The 18,866-nt window shown below is 41.5% G+C and overlaps 1 protein-coding gene across 1 annotated transcript in view; it reads right to left on the bottom strand.

The window, feature by feature from the left end:
* bbs9 (Bardet-Biedl syndrome 9) overlaps positions 1-18,866 on the bottom strand; it is a 147,957-nt gene that overhangs the window by 108,760 nt on the left and 20,331 nt on the right. Inside the window, exons 9-13 of the mRNA XM_070834915.1 lie at positions 16,374-16,555; positions 15,795-15,871; positions 15,656-15,709; positions 15,459-15,561; positions 2,185-2,289 (exon numbers count right to left, since the gene is read on the bottom strand). Coding sequence (XP_070691016.1) covers positions 2,185-2,289; positions 15,459-15,561; positions 15,656-15,709; positions 15,795-15,871; positions 16,374-16,555 — 521 coding nt within the window. The remainder of the gene's footprint in view (positions 1-2,184; positions 2,290-15,458; positions 15,562-15,655; positions 15,710-15,794; positions 15,872-16,373; positions 16,556-18,866) is intronic.

Raw genomic sequence — 18,866 nt, 5'->3', positions numbered from 1 at the left:
TGGAGACAGCAGCATATGGAGATGCTGGTCACTCTGGCAAGCTCAGTAAAACAGGAGAGAACAATAAATACTGCCAACTTGCTCTCTGGGTTTCCACACGAATTGGCTTAGCAACCAATGAATCATGGCTGGCCCTGTTTTATGGAACTTGTCTGCACAGTTGCAACTTATCTTTGACAGCTTGGATGAAAATGCCCATTGTGTTTGAGCTAACGGTGTACTGTAAATGCCAATTTGACCACTTGATGCCTCTTAAGTGTGTTTTTGTAAAGCCCATTGTCAGGGTGTTAAGAAAAACACACAGGGGTGCTCATGAAATTCTTTCAAGAGTGTAACAACCGCAGCCACCACCGAGCCTCCTTTAGAGAGCTTAGGGAGTCAACAGTCTTCTTAAATGTCAAAGCCTTTGTAGGGCTTAAAGATGGGCACAGTAGCCACTGGGTGGGATGGTGTTATGTGGGGCGGGTGGCGTTAAGGCGTAATTATCAGCCCTGGGTGGGACCGCAGAAAGAAAGACAGACATAGAGACAAAGTGACGCATTCCTCCCGTACCAGGAGAGCATTTAGAGAACGAGGGGAGACGAGGCATTAATGGACATGAGCACTGCAGGAACATACGACAGAGTTACAACTACATACACTCGAACTGAACTGAATGGCTCTGAAATACTGCAGATTAACGGATCCCTCAGAAAGACGCTAAGGTGGTCACAAAGTTTGCCACCGCAAATAGCATAAACCTAAAAAAATCTTCCATGACACATCTGCTCTGCAACCGTTACATGTTCAATGTAGCCGAGCTGTAACAGGACAACAGAGATATTTGAAGTCAACACTGATCTGATTTGGTAAAATTATTAAATGTTCTGCCGTTTTGTGTTTGGAGTGAATTTTACACCAAGCTGACGGCATTCAATAAATACCCAAGACCTTCCCAAAGAAAAACAAAGACGTTTATTAGTTTATATAAATGTGACACCTTTAAAGACTTTTGTAAGACGGCCACCCTGTGTTTTAAGTTTGGGGGATTTCTATCAAAACTAGGTCTCACCGCAGTGATTGGCAGTTGTTTATGTCCACCTGTCAAAAGTATGTGGGCACGTAATTCGGGTATTCATGCATTTTGTGGGTCGGGCTGTTTTTCAAGAATATTGTCTCCCTTTCCTCTTTTCCTCTCAGGCCTTCTTTACTTCCTTCTCCTCCTCTAATTCAGCCAAGCTCACCTCTGTTCTCTTTTTTCCATCCTTTTCTTCCTCAGACCTTTAAGCCTCTTCCAATCCTACCTTCAGTCCAGCAGGCCCCTTCCAAAACACAAGATCACCCTCTATATACTCTACCCCTGCTGCTTGGCTTCAAAGGCCCATTGAAATACTCCTTATTTTCAGCTATTTTTAGGATCACAATAAAGCTAAAAAAAAAAACCCCACTTCCCAATATTTCCAGACATTTCACATTAAATGTGCTTCTTGGGAGGAGAAACTGTTCCACCAACAGAGGCCTGCCAAAACAAATGTAATCCAAGGGAAACAATAGCATGAAAACAGAGGTTTTTCATGAGCTGCTCTTTGAACAGATGCTGAAATCAGTATTTAAAAAAAAAAGGATGTTTGTGACATTTGAAATAAAGAATGGTTTTGTTGTTTTGCAGGGGAAAGCAATATCTTCCAGAAATTTTACAGGGCCTGGAAACAGCTGCCTGGAGGGAGAACTTGTTTAGAAAGAGCCCAGATGTCCTTACTTCAGGCAAGTGTTCGGTTAGCAGCTGGATTTCAGAACATAGCGTTCATAACATTATCGTCCAGAGTAATAGCTAAACACTTGAAGTCAATTACATTAATGCTAATGCTGTTACAGAAACTCTTGGCTTTATTGGACTTGTTTTGATTGTTGGTGTTAGCCAGCTTTTAACATTATGTCAAATATCATTGCAGTTTTACAACCCATTAATCAAAAATCAAATACAGTGTCATGTTTGGAGCTAAAAATAGTCCCATCAAACAGCATCAGTCAGCACTGTTCCCAGTGTGAACACTGTAATAACATGTTCAGAGCTCAGTCTTAGTGAATGTAGTATTCTGTTTTACCAAGAAACTTGTTACTACCAATGCTTCTCCATCTGTGAAAGTTTGGACTGGAACAAAGCAGTGTGTGTGTGTGTGTGTGTGTGTGTGTGTGTGTGTTTACCTGTCGGCGAGTTGTAGGACACAGTGATGTCTCCGGTCAGGTCAGCGGGGGGGTAGCGGCCATTCAGGAAAGCCGAAAACGCCACAACTGTGGAGGCACCAACACCTGAGGAGAGAGAACGAAGATACGTTTTTTATTGCAGCAGCTCCACTAACTAACAAATATCTACTGCAGCACTGCTACCAGAGTTAATGTCCTTCTTATCTTAACAAAGTGTAACAACAATTCAGAAGTTATTTATTCCAGCATGACGTGTGTGTATGACAACATCTTCTAATGAAGTCTGTCCTGTTTTTAGTTGTAATCATATCATATCATATCATCAACTGTTTTGGGGGGTATTTTATGACTTCATTGTACAGCTGACGGTGAAAGGGTATGCAACAAAGGTCCTCGTTTGAACGCAAATTGTGATTGTTGTGGTTCATGATCCACAACTCAATCCCCATGCCACCATACCGACCGAAATGTGCCTTCTATAGTACGGGGTATTGTCAAGTAACAAAAGCTGGTACCAACTGCATGCTTAGATTTGTGCTCTATTCCTTTATTACTTTCTGTTGTTTCTAATTAAAATAAGAATTTTCTAAGTTCTGGCATGGCTGCTTGAAAAAAAGAATAAAAAATGTTGTTGATGGTATCACAAGTATTTATATAGAAAACTGTTCAATATCCAGCCCACAATATTATATTATTTAAAAAAATGGTCCTGTCCAGACAAATGAAATGAACTATACCACAAATTGTTGAGTAAGGTGATGCTCCTTGTTTATGGACTTAAGATTTAATACTATTCAAAGAAATCCCCAGTTGGAGGTGTGGGTTTTTAAAGGGAAAGCCCAATGAAGGGCTGCTGAGTTGCATTATGGTCCACTGTTTTAGGAGTTAGACACATAATAGGGACTAAAAGTCTGCTGCTTCAATTTGGAATATGGATATGGAAGAGCAAAGCTAAATCATTTGACTAACCCCTTTAACTTATTTGTGTTATTACAAATGTTAATGTAATTTTGAGCGAACAGAAGTTCCGGTGCGACTCTGGTTCCCTTTTCAGGAAAACGCTGAGGGCTGCCAACAAAACATGCACACACAAACACACAAAAAGACGTGTGTGTGTTTCAAGGTGTGGACACGACAGGATACAGCAAATCTTATCCTAACCAGACCCCTTAACGTGCGCATGCGTACGCGCACACACACACACACACACACACACACACACACACACACACACAGAAATTATATGCAGCTTAAGAGAGGGGTGATGACTTGTAGCTTCCCTTCAAATATCCCAAAACCAACAGAGAGAGAGAGAGAGAGAGAGAGGAAAAGCAGGGATCAAATACAGGCAGAGAGGAAAGGATATATTACAGCTAATGGTTTCATGCAGACACACACACACACAGACAGGGCGGTGTGGTGTTGTAATGGGGCGTGATGTGCCTGAGCTAGGCCTGTTACAGGTGACTGAACTCCAAGCATGTGTGTGTGTGTGTGTGTGTGTGTGTGTGTGTATGTATTATAATGGGAAAAGTGTATGTGTGATGAATGAAAACAAAGAGACAGTATGTGAAAATACACAAACATAAATAATGTGTTCTATCTAAAACCTAAAATGGATTTATTGAGGAAAGTTGTTTGACCTTCATTTCTCCCCCACACGCACAAACACACAGTCGAGGGCCTCTCAAGTTGAAGACAGACAGGGCAGGAGAAGGGGAGATGGATAAGAGGAGATGAAAGGAGAGACGACAACACCTCCCCTCCCACAGACAGAAGACGAGATAAACGATAAACAGCAGACTGAGACTTTCTCCACACTCTGTCAGACGCCCTGACAGCGTGACCTCCTCTCTCCATTCTACTCTCTCCCTCCTTCCTCTCTTTCTTCCACACTCCTCTCCTCTCTAGCATCCACTCCTTTTTTGCTCCTCTCACGTTCCTCCCTCCTCAGCCTCCTCCTCTTACACATCTTTCCTTCTCTTCATCTTTTCCTCTGTCCCACTGACGCTTGAATTCTTAAGGCCAACAGTGAAATCAATACTGAGACATTCAAAAAATAACAATCTGCCAATAATCGCTTTCCAGTTTAAAAATGATCTCTTCAAGAAACAGATCAATACCACTCTCATGTCTGTATGTTAAATATGGAGCTGGAACTATAGCTAAACATTAAGACTAAGACTGATCTGGCTCTGTCTACAAGGTTAGGATACACCTAACAACACCTTTAAAGTTTAAAGTTTAATCTGAATACAAATCCAACTGCAAAGAGAAAAAGTCATTTAATGGGGAATTGCAGGTTGGAACTATTTCTGTCCAGACACAGTGATCACTGGTTAGCTGGCTGCCAGTAAATCACTGCTCCTGCAGGGATATGGCTCCTACACGAAACTCCCAAAATACTCAAGTATTCCTGTCATATTCCTTTGGTTATCATGGAGTGAAAAGATCTGTGCACAATTGCTAAAGCAGTATACTTTTTGGCAGAAACATTTCTCATATACTTAGTTTTGCCCCCAAAAAATGGGTGTTTCCCATGTATACTGAATACATTTCTGCCGCTCATGTCGAAGTAGTAACAGATACTTTGTGGCTGTACTTTAATCATGTTAATGACAGTGTACCTTTTAAAAAAAACGAGTTTTCTACATATTTGTTAAGTACGTTCTGCGTGACATGCATCACTGTCAGTTGTCAGTAAATACAGGCCTTTTAAATACAAGCACAAGTGGATTTCTTGTTTTAGAGACAAGTCACTTCATAAAAAAATATACTGGTACAGCAGCTAGAATGGCAACTGAGCCAGACCGTGACATAGACATAAACTTTATACAGTTAACTTGACATGAAATATCTCATAATTCAGCCTTGCAATTTGTAATTTCTAGATGTATGTCAACTAGTAATATGTTGGCCTCCAATAACCATGTTCCATCTCTTCTCTACTCTTTGATCTTCCCACCATCTCATGCTTTCTCTAACATGTTCTCTCAATTTCTTCCCCTTATCTTTGTCTCTTTTCCATTCATCTCCATTCTTTCTCCCTCTTATACTTTCCTTACTGCCTCTTCCTTTCTTTCTTCTACTTCCCTCCAATTTCACCTTCCTCCTTTTCTCCTCTCTCCCCCCTTACCGTCCTGTCTGTCACCAGAAGGCTTTTAACCTGCGTGACCTGGAGGTCAAACTGGTCAGACATGTATAAGTGCTTTAAGTGTTCCCAGGCCCATTAAGACCAACAAACAACACCAAAGAAGACACATTATCCCTCCTTGTCTCTCTTTCTCTTTCTTGATCCATCTCTGGACAGGACAGGGGGGGGGGGGGGCTGCTGTGGGTGTTGGCCCTGTGAGCCCCAGGTAACGTGTACATCCATGTGACCTGGAAGTCCAACCCAGTGGGACTGTTCAGACTGGTCCCAGCGTTCTCAGGCACATTATCCCATTAACACCACTGCCAACAAAATCAAACGCCACAACCCCCCCAAAAAACAAAAAATTATATATATATATACACACACACACACACACACACATATATATATATATGTGTGTGTGTGTGTGTGTGTATGTATATATACACACACACACACACATACATATATATATATATATATATATATATATACATACATATATATATATATATATATATATATATATATATATATATATATATATATATATATATATATATATATATATATATATATATATATATATATACATACACACACACATATATATATATGTGTGTGTGTGTGTGTGTGTGTGTGTGTGTGTAGTGCAGTGCTGTAGCTATCCTCAGGTTATAGTTCTTGACAGCTCAGGTTAAACCTGGTACTGAATGTTTGGAAGAGGTGAAAGGTCAAGAGGGGTGGAGATGGGGATCTTTACCACACAAGGAGATGGGAAAGGGGCATGTGTGAGCTTGTGTGTGTGTCTGCCCTTTTTTGCCATGTGCAAATAATATAAAAAGCAAAACAAACCTGGAAGGTAAACTTGACATTCCTGATCTGCTACTGCTTTACCTATACATGTGTATGTGTGTGTGTGAGCATAATCACACGTATCGAGGCACATCCAGAGGCAAACAAAGACTTCTGAAGGGACCACTGGACAGGGTCAGGCTGGATCCCTGTTGACGGTCTGTCCTTAAACACAACTGACCTGATTCAACTCTAAGGTAAATTTCCAACATGCTGGGTTTTATCTTAATAACTCACTCTAAACACAAAACAAGGTGTGGTCAATCAAGACTACGTTTGTTTAACTTGTTTAACGCTCATGTACAAATACAGAGGTATCATATATGTACAGTGATTTACTGCACATGAAAGAATGAATTGCACGTGTACAGTAAGGCCATGTATATACACGTAAACTCATGTGGTTATAAATCAAATGAATGCACCTAAATTTACTCCACAGCAAAACAGATTAAACATGTACTTGTACATGTAAACAATTTTGCAAGACAAGAAATTCTGAAATGCCTTTATGGAGCAATTTGAATCCAAAAATCACCCAATTTTCTAAATGTGTTATAAAGAAAACCCTGTTACCCAGACTGATTTGGTGTAACACTGGCCAGTTTGTTCAAAAGACTATGAACATACATTCAATGCCAACTTATGATACTTGACAATTTTCAATAACCTAACTTCTACTAACCCTATTTCAGACGATACTCAAGTATCATCACACTATGTAACTATGGATTTGTGTGTGTGTGTTTGGTATATTTGTGTATGCATTGCAAAGCACACTACTTCAGGAAAATGTTTTACAAACACAAAAACCCCTCAAATCTGTCAGGCTGGTGGTTTCAGGCATCCACTCAAATTAATTTATTTCTTAAAAATGACTCAGCATTTAACTGTTACCCTAACTGTACCTGAGCATGAGTGCATTTCTTTTGGAAATGTGAATAATTGTAAATGATTAAGATTGACACATTAGTGATCTTTATCTCATCATCTTTTTGCAAAGTGGAAATGGGGTACGAGAGTTTCTCATCTGCAAAATGAAGCTGTGTAAAGAGAGAAAAGTAAGAAGGAAGTGAAAAGAAAGAGTCTGGAGATGAAAGAGGGGATGTAGGGAAGAAAAAGAAAGACAAAGGGAAGCAGAGGGAATGAGTGAGGGAAGAAATAAAGACATCGAGGGACAATTTGACAAATGAAAAAGAGAAGGGAGAGAAAAGAAACGATGGAGAGAGAAAAAATAAAAAGGGACAGAGAGTGAGAGTAGGAAAGAGAGAGGGAACAAAGGAGGCAGTGTGTGGTGAACAGGGGATTGACTCGCCATCTGAGACGAATAAAAACTGGAATAACAATAAAAGTCAGAAGGCTCTACCTCCCTTCCTCTTCCTCCCTCCTCCTCCTCCTCAACCAGCCAACCCCCCAACACTGAACAACACGTGCACATTTGATTTCTGTAAGGCACTTTGTGACAAATCCCATCAAAAAGGTTTGAAAACAAACTTGAGATGACCTTCACACTTACAGTGAACACACATTCTCATCATTCTCATCATACACAGACAATATGTGCACACACTGAGCCACAGAATCACATGACACACACACACACACAGCAGCTGTAGCAGAAGGACTAAACCATACTGTTCAAGACAGATTGATCTTGTGGAGTGAGAGTTGAGTGCATGTGGCTTGTCGTGTGTTTGCATCTGTGTACGTTTGTGTGAGGATGCATCAGTGTGTTGGAAAGGAGTTGGGAAGGAGAAAATGAGCAGGTGAGAGAGACAGAGAGAGAGAAAGTGTAAGAGATGAAGTGATGATGAGAAACAGACAGAGAGGTGTCACACTAGCACTGTTGTTGTTTTTAGTGTTGCTACAGTAGTACTTCTCTAAATTGCTGCCACATTTTCCCATAACACTCTCCTCTTTGTCACAGCTACTTGTATCTGCTCCTTTTCTTGGGTATTGCTTATATTATGCAAAAAAAAAGGGTTCAAATGAGTCATCAAGTGACATCAGAATAAAAATGGGCTTAAGGAGAAACAGCAGCGAAAGAGAACCTAGGGCTTTGTGCTGTATATGAATACCAGAACGGCCTTCTTCCTTAAAGTTTTAATACATCCTAAGCATTAAAGCCTAAATGAAGGAGATGCATTTCTGTAGCTACATTTGCTTATTACAGGAGAGGCTTTTATTTTGTCTGTACTTAATAGTACAAATATGATGGAAATTATTTTCACAATCTGCCATCACCTTAAACTCTGTAGGACCACCAATATTTGTTAGTAATGGACTGGTTTGTTAATAGCAATTATCCATACATTCTTCATCTATACCACTTTTCCTTAAGGGTCACGGGGGGCAGGAGCCAATCCCAGCTGACGTTGGGCGTGACTGGACTGGTCACCAATCAATCACAGGACCAGCACACAGAGACAGACAACCACTCACGCTCACACCTACGGGCAATTTAGAGTCACCAATTAACCTGCATGTCTTTGCACTGTGTGAGGAAGCTGGAGAACCTGGAGAAAACCCATGCAAACATGAGAAGAACATGCAAAGGTTCAAGACTCAAAACTGCAAACCTGCCAGCCAGCAGATTCAGACCTGGAACCTTCTTACTGTGAACCAAGATAGCAATCATATCAACATTAAATGAAATGGATAAGGGAATGAAAACTATTAAAAACATTACCTGCCATTTTACTTTGTGGGTTTCAATTGGGAGAGTCTCCAATAATGTCAAGCCCAGCTTTTCACACCACTTTTTGACTGTTGAGGTCCAGAACAACTCTAAACACTATTACCTTCCAAAGTGGTCTGAACGGTCATTTCATTTATTTCATTCAGCCACACAGTTGCCATTTTCGTAGCAATTTTTGTGGATCTGTCACATAAAGATGATGTCCCTATTTTTATTATTATGCAAAATCTATATCTATATACACAGTTCATTTACATACACTTTATACAGTGTATATTTCATCTACAGCTCAGCCACTTTATCTGCAATTATTCAACCCCCATTGCAAATTAGGTGCATTGGCAAAATTTACAAACTTTCAATGAACAACTCAAACAAGAACAATTGAAAATGCTCGACACAACTAACACTTCAAGTGGTTTCTCCGAAATTCAATACAAAATGCCACTTTTAATGACTACTCCAAGTAGGGTGCCCCTCTCAGCTTAACAACTATAGACTGGTGGCCCTCACATCGCACATCAAGAAGGCACTGGAGCAGCTGCTGGTCTCCTGAGACCACAGTGTGAACACACACTCGACCCCCTACAGTTCGGGTACCAGGAAAGTATGGTGGTGGAAGATGTTCTCCTCTACATACTCCTCCAGGCTTTTTCTCAGTAGTAGTTATGTGAGGATTATGTTGTTTGACTTTTCGAGTGCTTTCAACACCATCCAACCTTCCCCGCTAAGAGACAAGCTTAAAAAGATTGGGGGTTGATCCCTCCTTCACTTCCTGGATCACTGATTACCTGACAGGATGACCACAGTACGTCAGGCTGAGGAAATGTGTCTCTGGAACAGTGGTGAGCAGCACAGGGGTTCCACAGGGGACTTGTTCTGTCTTCGTTCCTGTTCACCCTGTACACTTTAAATATAACTCTGAGTACTGCCACATCCAGAAATCTTCTGAGGACAGGGCTATTGTGGCGTGTGTGAAAAAAGGACAGGAAGAGGAGTACAAGGACCTGGTGAGAGCCTTTATTGACTGGAGTGAGAAGAATGGCTTCCAACTTAACACCTCCAAAACCAAGGAAATGATCATGGACTTTCAAAGATCTAAGCCCCCATCTCACCCAGTCAGCATTCAAGGAAAGGACATGGAGGTGATGCAGTCCTACAAATATATAGGTGTGCACCTGGACAATAAATTAGAGTGGTCGCTATTTTTTCTCAGGAGGCTCCTTTGATGTCTGCAGTGAAATGTTGCACATGTTCTACCACTCAGTGGCAGTAAGTGTACTGTTTTATGCCATAGTCTGCTGTGGAGGCAGCATGACAGCTGAGAACACCAGGCGGCTGGACAAGCTGGTTGAAAAGGCTTGCTCAGTGCCGGGTAAGAGTCTCGACTCACTGGGGATGGTGGTGGAGAGTCGCACACAAAGCAGGCTGCAGGCCATCATGGACAATGTCGGGCACCATCTTCACCACACTCTGGCAGGACAGAGAAGCAGCTGAAGTGGACGGCTCCTCTTGCTGCAGCTGAAGACTGAGCGGTACAGAGGATCCTTCGTTCCCACAGCCATCAGACTGTACAATACCTCAGTGGAGGGCAGTGGCATCTCCTTCTCCGATGGATGCATGTTAGAAATATGGGTAAGTCAAGAGAATTGTCCAGAAAGTTAAGGGTCTTGTACACGAAGGAAAAGGAAACAGAAAGATAGCTCAGGCACTGAATGTTCCTAGAGATACTGTTGGAAGCATAGTTCACAAGATCAAAGCTAAAACATCACTGGCTGCACTACCTGGACGTGGCAGAAACAGAAAGTGATTAACAGCTGCCAGCAGATTTCTGAGGAGGCAGGTGACCAAACGTATGACTGCAAAAGACCTGCAGCAAGACTTGGTGGCAGGAGGCACTGAGGTTTCTACAGTAAGGTGCATACTAAACGCTGCAGACCTCCTTGCCTGAACTCCAAGAAGTTCACCACTACTGACCCAAAAGTGCAAGACACGTTGGCTCCACTATGCTCAAAACCTCATAAATAAGCCACAGAAATGTTGGGCAATGAAACAAAGCGGGAACTTTTGGGGTCTATGGGTCAGCAGTATGTCTGGAGGAGGAAGAATGAGACATATGCTGAAAAAAACACCCTGCCTACAGTGAAGCATGGTGGTGGCTCTGTAATGCTCTGGGGTTGCTTTGCTTCTTCTGGCACAGGAAACCTGTAGTGTTTGGAGGGCAAGATGGATTCGATCAAGTATCAGGAAATCCTTGGAGAAAACGTCATCATCTATGATGAAGCTGAAGCTTGTGTGCCATTGGATTGTCCAACAGGAGAATGATCCCAAGCATACCTCAAAGTCAACCAAGGCTTGACTTCAGAAAAAGTCCTGGAAGATATTAGAGTGGCTGTCACCTGACTTGAATCCTATAGAAAATCTCTATTGTCTGTGTCTGTATATTGGGATGACACTTCCATGTGTTTATATCCATGTGTTTATACTTATGTGTCCATGGATAGTATTTATCCATGGCAGTATTTATATGAATTGCGTGTGTATATCTGCAACTGTGTGTGTGTGTGTACTTGTACACTATCTTTTGAGTTTTAGGCCTTGGGAGTCAGGGCATTTTTGGAAAGTGAGGACATTTTGGCAGGTCCTCACAACTTCAAAGGGCTGTTTGAGGGTTAAGGATAGGTTTTAAGGTTAAAATTAGAGTAAAGTTTAGGGTTGGGGTAAGGGTAAATGTTGGAGTTAGGCGTTTAGTTGTGAAGGTTAAGGTTAAGTTTAATGGGCTGGGGAATGCATTATGTCAATGAGTGTCCTCACAAGTACAGAAGTACAAGGTCCCTGAGAGAGGCTACAGAATTTGACCCATTCGACCACTACCTAAAGTCATGTAAACAAAGCGTCTCTTTTGTGGTGTAAACGTGATGGTACAGTGAGTCACAGCATCTGATTTTCCATATAAACAGTTAAATGTTGAGAGGTGCTGCCAAGAAGAAAAAGTCTGCAGATCCAAACCAACCACACAAACTAGAACCCTATTTCATTCTTCTTAATGAATGCACTTTTTAAGTTTGAAATTTCGTTGGCATGCCTCTCATAATCTGTTAAACTATCTCTGCTCATGCAAATTACTTTACAAATTGAGCTTTTTCAGTTTACATCTTATGTTGCATGATCATGGATGGGTGAATGAATCATTCATGACATCACTGCACTTGTATATTAATGTAGCCATGTGTAAATTTGGTTGAAAAAAATACTGGTCAACTTAAAAAGTGTCTTAAAGCATGCATTCTTGTGAAAGTGATAAATCATTGCCATTAACAATTGATCAGCCATGTTCTTTTGGAAACCAAGAGGTAACAAAAAATACAGAAACTCCCAAGTAAGATCACTGATTAAAAGCCCAGATTATGTTAAATATATTTCCCCACCTGAAATGATCAAATTTCACAACATTTAAAAGCAGTTTTACTCAAATTTTGGCTGGATGTTTGGTGTAATGAGCTTTCTTTCAATCTCTGTCTGAGGCCTTAGCCAAAATGGTTTACTCCAATACATTAATGAAAAAATGCAAATGAGGGTTCTGATACAGTGAATTTGCAACATGTTTAGTAAAAATGTATAACAGAAAACATGGGGGACAGTGAAAACTGAACATTTGGACAAACTGAAGCCAAGAAAAAATACACACAAAATGTGTCAAAGTATGAAAAAAATATGTGACCACTATCAGTGAAGGAAAATGACACAAATATTTACAGGAAATACACTGCATACCTGTTATGAAAAAAGTGCATCTTGATTGAATTAAAGTCATAGAGGTCATGTACAGTATATGTAATGATAAGAATGCACTGTGGTAAAGCGCATTACATTTCTGCATAAATGAATCGTGAATCATGGGAATCTGGTGCTCATCCAGGTTTTGTGCCTGAGTACATGGCTATAAAAAATGAGTGCAGACACCATCCACACTATGTTAGTTTAATCTGTAGCGTTCATTTGACGTATGCCCTTATACTGAATGTTCTCTCATGGGATGTACAATCTCTGTTAATTATAAAACGGTCCGACAATTTCTGATTTTACTAACTTGTAAAGTACAGAATTGTAACCAACCAGGATGTCACAGTCCATCTTCTGGTTAACCCTCCTCTCAATGTTGTTCTACTCACCTGCCAGCCACTCCCATCAATCAGCCAACTCCCACCACCTGTTTCACTCACCTGATCTGGATCCCTCATTAAGACAGTATTTAAGCCTTCACTACTCACTCACTGCCACAGTGTTCTTCGCTCCTCCATGTAAGACTCTCCAGCACTGATTCCCGGACTGATTGCCTGTTGCCGACCCAGCCTGTCTCTACCCAGCATGCCTCGTCTCTGTCTCGGTAATCACCTCAGCCTTCTGCCTCTGACCACAAGTTTATGTCCCTGTCCTTCCTGATCCTGGCTGCTCGTGGCTCTCGGCTGTTTTGATTCCCCGTACTGGTTTCCTGATCCTCTGCCTGGCTCTGAATCTCCCTCTGCTTGTTCTCTCAGTGCTCACCTGGTCAGCCTACTGTCAGCTCCCACTGAACTGTCTGAATGTGAGCTCTCCTTCCCTGTTCCACTCACCGGCTCGCCCATCCAGCTTCACCAGCTGTAGTCCTGGGGCGTCCTCCAAACACAGACTGAACCAGTTTGTTGTTCTGAACTGCATTCACCTACTTGCCAAGAGTAATAAAATTGACTTCTCACTGACGTACTGTGTGCTACATTTGGGTCCAAAACCTCCCATTACACAGGGGGTCTAGCAAGAACATTCTAACATCCAATTCTGAGATGTCAAAAAAAAGGAATATAAATTAATTTAACGTAATGCCTAAAATGAGTTTTTAGGGAAAAATCATTGAAAAGTAACGACAAAACTAATCATTGCCTCTCCATTGTGGTTCAGGTGCTGCGGTGGAAACCAGCAAAGCTATCTTCAGTGGTCCAAATGTTCAATTGCCTGGAAGTGAAACTGACTAACCCTAACCCTAACACAACCTGACAGTTTCAGAGTCTGACAGCAACTTTCAGACATCAAGTTGCAGGTTTTGATATATAAGAACAGAGGCATTTGAAAAGTGGACATGTACTTCTGTGCAAAAAATAACTACAAAACTATAACAAAGTCTAGATTGATGCTCTGACTCGGCTCCCTCGTACTGTAATATGTTCTCAACTTAAAAACCACAGAAGAGACAAGAGCAGTAAACTTTAAGTACTGGATCTATTTGTCTGGCAAGAACAGGTCTCGACTTTTCTCTCCAAGTTGTGGTTTACTTATAACTTGGCAGCATTAAGCAAAATGAAAAAAATGCAAAAGTGCAACAAAGGCAACTTTTCCCCCTCTTGATTCAGACCAGAGGAAAAAACTGATTTAACACAGCAAGCGTCAGGAGTCCCACTCCATATGTGGACCAACAATCAGAGCAAGGCACCAACACCCCCAGGGTTAGAGGTTTATCTCCCAATGGGGCCACAGCTTTTACAAATGTGTTCTCGTGGTACTGTAAGGAGCCTCTGATAAACGCCTCCCCCAACTGGTTTACATTACATACTCTGTAAATCTACATTTGCACGTCAACATGCACACAAAAGGTGGAAAGAGTCAAACGGAGGACATTTGGACTTGTGTAACAGCTCGAAGCAAGTCGCAAATGTTGTGTTATAGGATTGGTTATGTTCTTTTAATGAACCGACAGCAGATATCAGTGTTTGGGGTTAGCAGGTTGTGTGTACGCAGTGTCTGGGCGATCCAGATCAAAGTTAAAGCCATCTGGTCGAGGTGAGCGAATCTCCCCAACAGACGACAGAACACACAGTGTAAAGGCTGATGAGGGCTGAACAAATACAGAGCCGGCACACAGCTCTCACTCACTCAGACAGTCACTCACTGTGTGCATATCTGTTTGAACTGTGGGCAGGATGTCATGAAGGAAAGGAGAGGAGCTGACAAAATGTGTGTGTTACTGTATAGGTGTGTGATTGAGGGAGTGACTGACAGAGAAAGACCGATGATGGAAATTGTTAAACAAAACCAGCTTCATGAAGCAAACCAAGACTCCTTAAAAAATCTTTAAGTACCGTACCACCTTAAATGAAACATACTTTGTTTTTTACTGCACTTCTAAAAATGCATCAAATAAATAAAGTCAGTTTTTGCAGTTTCTTTTATGCTCAGGAAATTGTTAAAATTCAACACCAGTTTCAAATCTAACCACGCGGCTAGTTTTGATTTGAGTGTGTGACTCTTTTTCAGTAATAAAATCTCTGGCATGTCCAGAGTAACAGGATGCTGATGCTGGAAAGATACATCACTGTTATTTTCAGTAGCCTTTATGTTAAGCAGAAAAAAACCAAGGGCATTTGGTGCAATAAGTCATTATACGGATAGGAGTCGCGGATATAAAAGGAATGGACACAGTTTCTTAAACACCTGTACAGTGCAACACAAACTAACTGAGGAACAGTTCACAAGGTGGTCGCTCCATTATAAAGAAAGTAAAGTGGACAAGGAGAAACAAATTCTAACACACACAAAGAAAAGCTGTAATAGACTGACCCATAGGCTCCAGGACAAACTGGTCTTGAGTGACGGCCAGAGGAGGCTGAATGCTGACAGTCAGCTTAGAGGACTGTACAACACTGCTGGCCTTCACCTTCACCTGCAGAGGGAAAGACAGATTATAGAAGTAAGAACAACAAGGACAGCGGGTCTGATGGCATGTGATGAGAGATGGATGCGCGGCCACAGCTCACCTGGATGGTTACTGAAGGGACACGCAGGCCGTCTATATCTTGGATCACAGCTTGCTGCAGACAGAGACAAAAGGAATTATGAGTCTGTCTGTGTATGTGCTTAAGGTTATACATGTGTGTGTCTTTTATACTTGTTTACCGACTGGCTGTCCATGCTGGAGGACACAACAGCTGTAACAATCAGGTCCTCCTCAGCGTCAGCTTTAGGCAGAATGTCTAGAACAGCAAATGGATAGGAATTTTATCCCAAAAACATTAAAACAATGTCGAAATTTCACAAACACAAGTGATCAGATTCTCAAAACCTGAGCAACTACTTTGTGAGCTAATATATATATATATATATATATATATATATAGTCTTGTATTTTCTGGCCATTTGTTATATTAAGTAAACAAGTTTGGGCTCTGGTTGCTTGTGGTGGACAGTTGCCATTTTTTGGAGATTCTATTTACTGATAGACTGTAATGAAGTTAAGTAAACAGTGAAATGATCTTGTGTCCACCAGTTTGTTATATTACTTTACACTTTAGTGGACTGTGGTCTTGCCAGGGCAGCCTTCATGAAGATTGTGTGTTTCACCTTGGAGGTTGTATCAGAAGACCGTCTTGTAGCATCTTCATCTTTGGAGTTTCATTTCATGGTCTGTGCAGTTCTAGTGACTAGTGACTGTTTAATGTGATCTCATCAGAGTAACTTTCACTACTACCCTCCTACCCTGAGTCCTGGTGGCCTCTCTGATGAACTTCTGCAGCTTCTTCATCTCCGCATCCACCTGCTCATAGTCGGCCTCCCTGGCGTCCACTTTGGGTGTGGAGAAGAAGGAGGGGTCCGTACCCATGTAGGAGCACAGGAGGTGACCATCAGAGCTCAGACTGATCACGGCTCCCTTCAACTCCCTGAAGACAGGAGAGGAGAGCTATCAGCTCAGAGTAAAACTGGTCTGACCTGTGTTCTGACTGTCTTCTGTAGCTCAGCATTAGCAGTTTGTCGCTTCACAGTTTGCTTAATGCTTTGAGGGAAGCAGAATGCAAAGTTCATTATTGGTCTGTGATATGAAATGAGATGAAAAGAGAGACAATACAAAGAAATACTGAGTGACGCAGTAATGTGTTTTAACTGTGTGTGTGTGTGTTTTAACTGATTGCAGATGTGTTGTAGTTCGAGTCCAGTGAGGCGGTAACATACACATACACACTGACACACACGCCAGGGGTTCAGGTCTAGAGCAGCAGCTGGCTCCACACCTGCACAGGAGGGTGCCAGAGAGGGCATAAAAACTTCACTTTAACTGTTGCGGAAACACACTCACACACAAACTCTCTCACACACATCCACATACATACACACACACACACACACACACACACACGTCATTCCAAGAGTTTCGTATCTGGATAAAATCCAGATGAGATTTAAGACACTTCCATTTCCACATATATGAATCTGTGTTAGCCAGATTGCAAATCTGACATCAATCACACATTAGTTTCTCTGGACAACATGCAAATCAAGGTCAGCCCTCCTGCTTTGCGGATACATTTACTTAGACATTCATAGACTCACATTTATAAAGACATGACCATCTCCTATACACGCACTCATAAAAAGATAGTTCCTCGTCTGTTCCAAGTTTGGACTTGTAGCTGTTGAGGACAGTTTAGTAAGTCAAGGACTTTGCCCACCAGAGCAGAATTAAGTAATGAAATCCAATACTGCCGTAGAATAAACAAAGCAAAGACTGCACTGCTATAAATTACAGATATTCACAGTGACCTGTTGGAGTGCTTGCATGTGTTTGTTTTGTGTGTGTTGGTGTTTCTGTTCCTCTCCCACAGTCCGTGCAGTGTACCACCGACAACGATGACTATCAAGTGCTTTAAAACAACAAAGCCTAAAACTAAACCAAGCAGCTACCCAGACACAAGTTATCTCCTGCATCTAAAACACACACACACACACACACACACACACACACACACACACACATCATTTTTCATTCGTGTTTGTGTTTCGCCTTGTAGTCAAATTGCAGTTTGATTGGAGTTGTTTGGAAAAAGACAAATGATTAGCTACAGCTGGCCCCTCCCTGCTCTGCTCTGATTGGTCAGCTGGTAGACTTCGTCAGGTTATTTCCTGTCACACTCGATTTCACAAGCTGATAAACACCTACTGTGTGTGTACATTTACCTGTGTTGTGTAAAATGTTGTTGTAACGTTGTGTAAGTGTATATGTGTGTGATTATATCAGAAAATGAGACCATCCATTGACAGCATATCTGCAAGCTTTCCATGTGAGTCCATGTGTGGTGTAGGCACACAGAGTAGTGCAATTTGTGGTTTCCTGTAAGATAAAGCTTCTAAAAGCTGAGGGTCACTGTGAGATCATCGTGGCTACTTAGTGTGTGACATATGCAGTGGGGTATGGGGACACTGCAAAAGGTAGCATGAATAGCAATGTTTATTCTTGCCTTGCTGGGAGCTAACCAGCCATGAGCAGCCACTGCCCAGCTCTGTGTGTTTCCGCTCGAGGACAGGGAGTCTTGCGGCACTTTGACAGTTAATAAAAGAACTTATATGTCCCTTTCAGACAGTTTCTGCAGTATTTTTAATGAGGCTAATAAGATGGAAGCACCTTTGGGTGTTCTGTAGTTTGAACAGATTGCCATTATATCTGATGCTACCAACAATGTGTAGCATACGATGCACATTCCTGCTATCCACCTACTGTAATCTCACCATCAAATAGCTACATAGAGCGGGCTGACCTTAAAATACAGGAAATGGTGTTGGTCATTTTATCAATGTAGCAGTTTAATATTTGTTAATATTTGTTAAGCGGTAAATACACCACACTTATTGGCAGGCCCATGTGTTGTGTTTACTGTCACAGAAGATGAGACAATCTCTTATTTATGTACAACGTTGCGTCTCTGCCAGTGCTGATGAAGGGTTGCTAATTTTACCAGAAGCTAATGATGAGAGGTACAAACTTGGATGGCTGTCAGCCATTGTTCTACTTCAACAGGTGGGGGTGGAGGAGGTGACAGGGGCTTACCAAACAAAATATACGTACGAGGGGCCACATATTTCGGCTCAACATTCGTTTTACATCCAAGCAGATACATACAAGTTAGTTTTGAGCAGAAGTTTGTTTTTTTTAACATGAATGTACATGAAAAAGAATCTACATGATTATGTATATAGGAA

Source organism: Pempheris klunzingeri, chromosome 8 (genome assembly GCF_042242105.1).
Source record: "Pempheris klunzingeri isolate RE-2024b chromosome 8, fPemKlu1.hap1, whole genome shotgun sequence".
Classification (NCBI taxonomy): domain Eukaryota; kingdom Metazoa; phylum Chordata; class Actinopteri; order Acropomatiformes; family Pempheridae; genus Pempheris; species Pempheris klunzingeri.
Note: the sequence above shows the minus strand (reverse complement) of the source record. Positions and strands in the feature narration are given on the sequence as shown.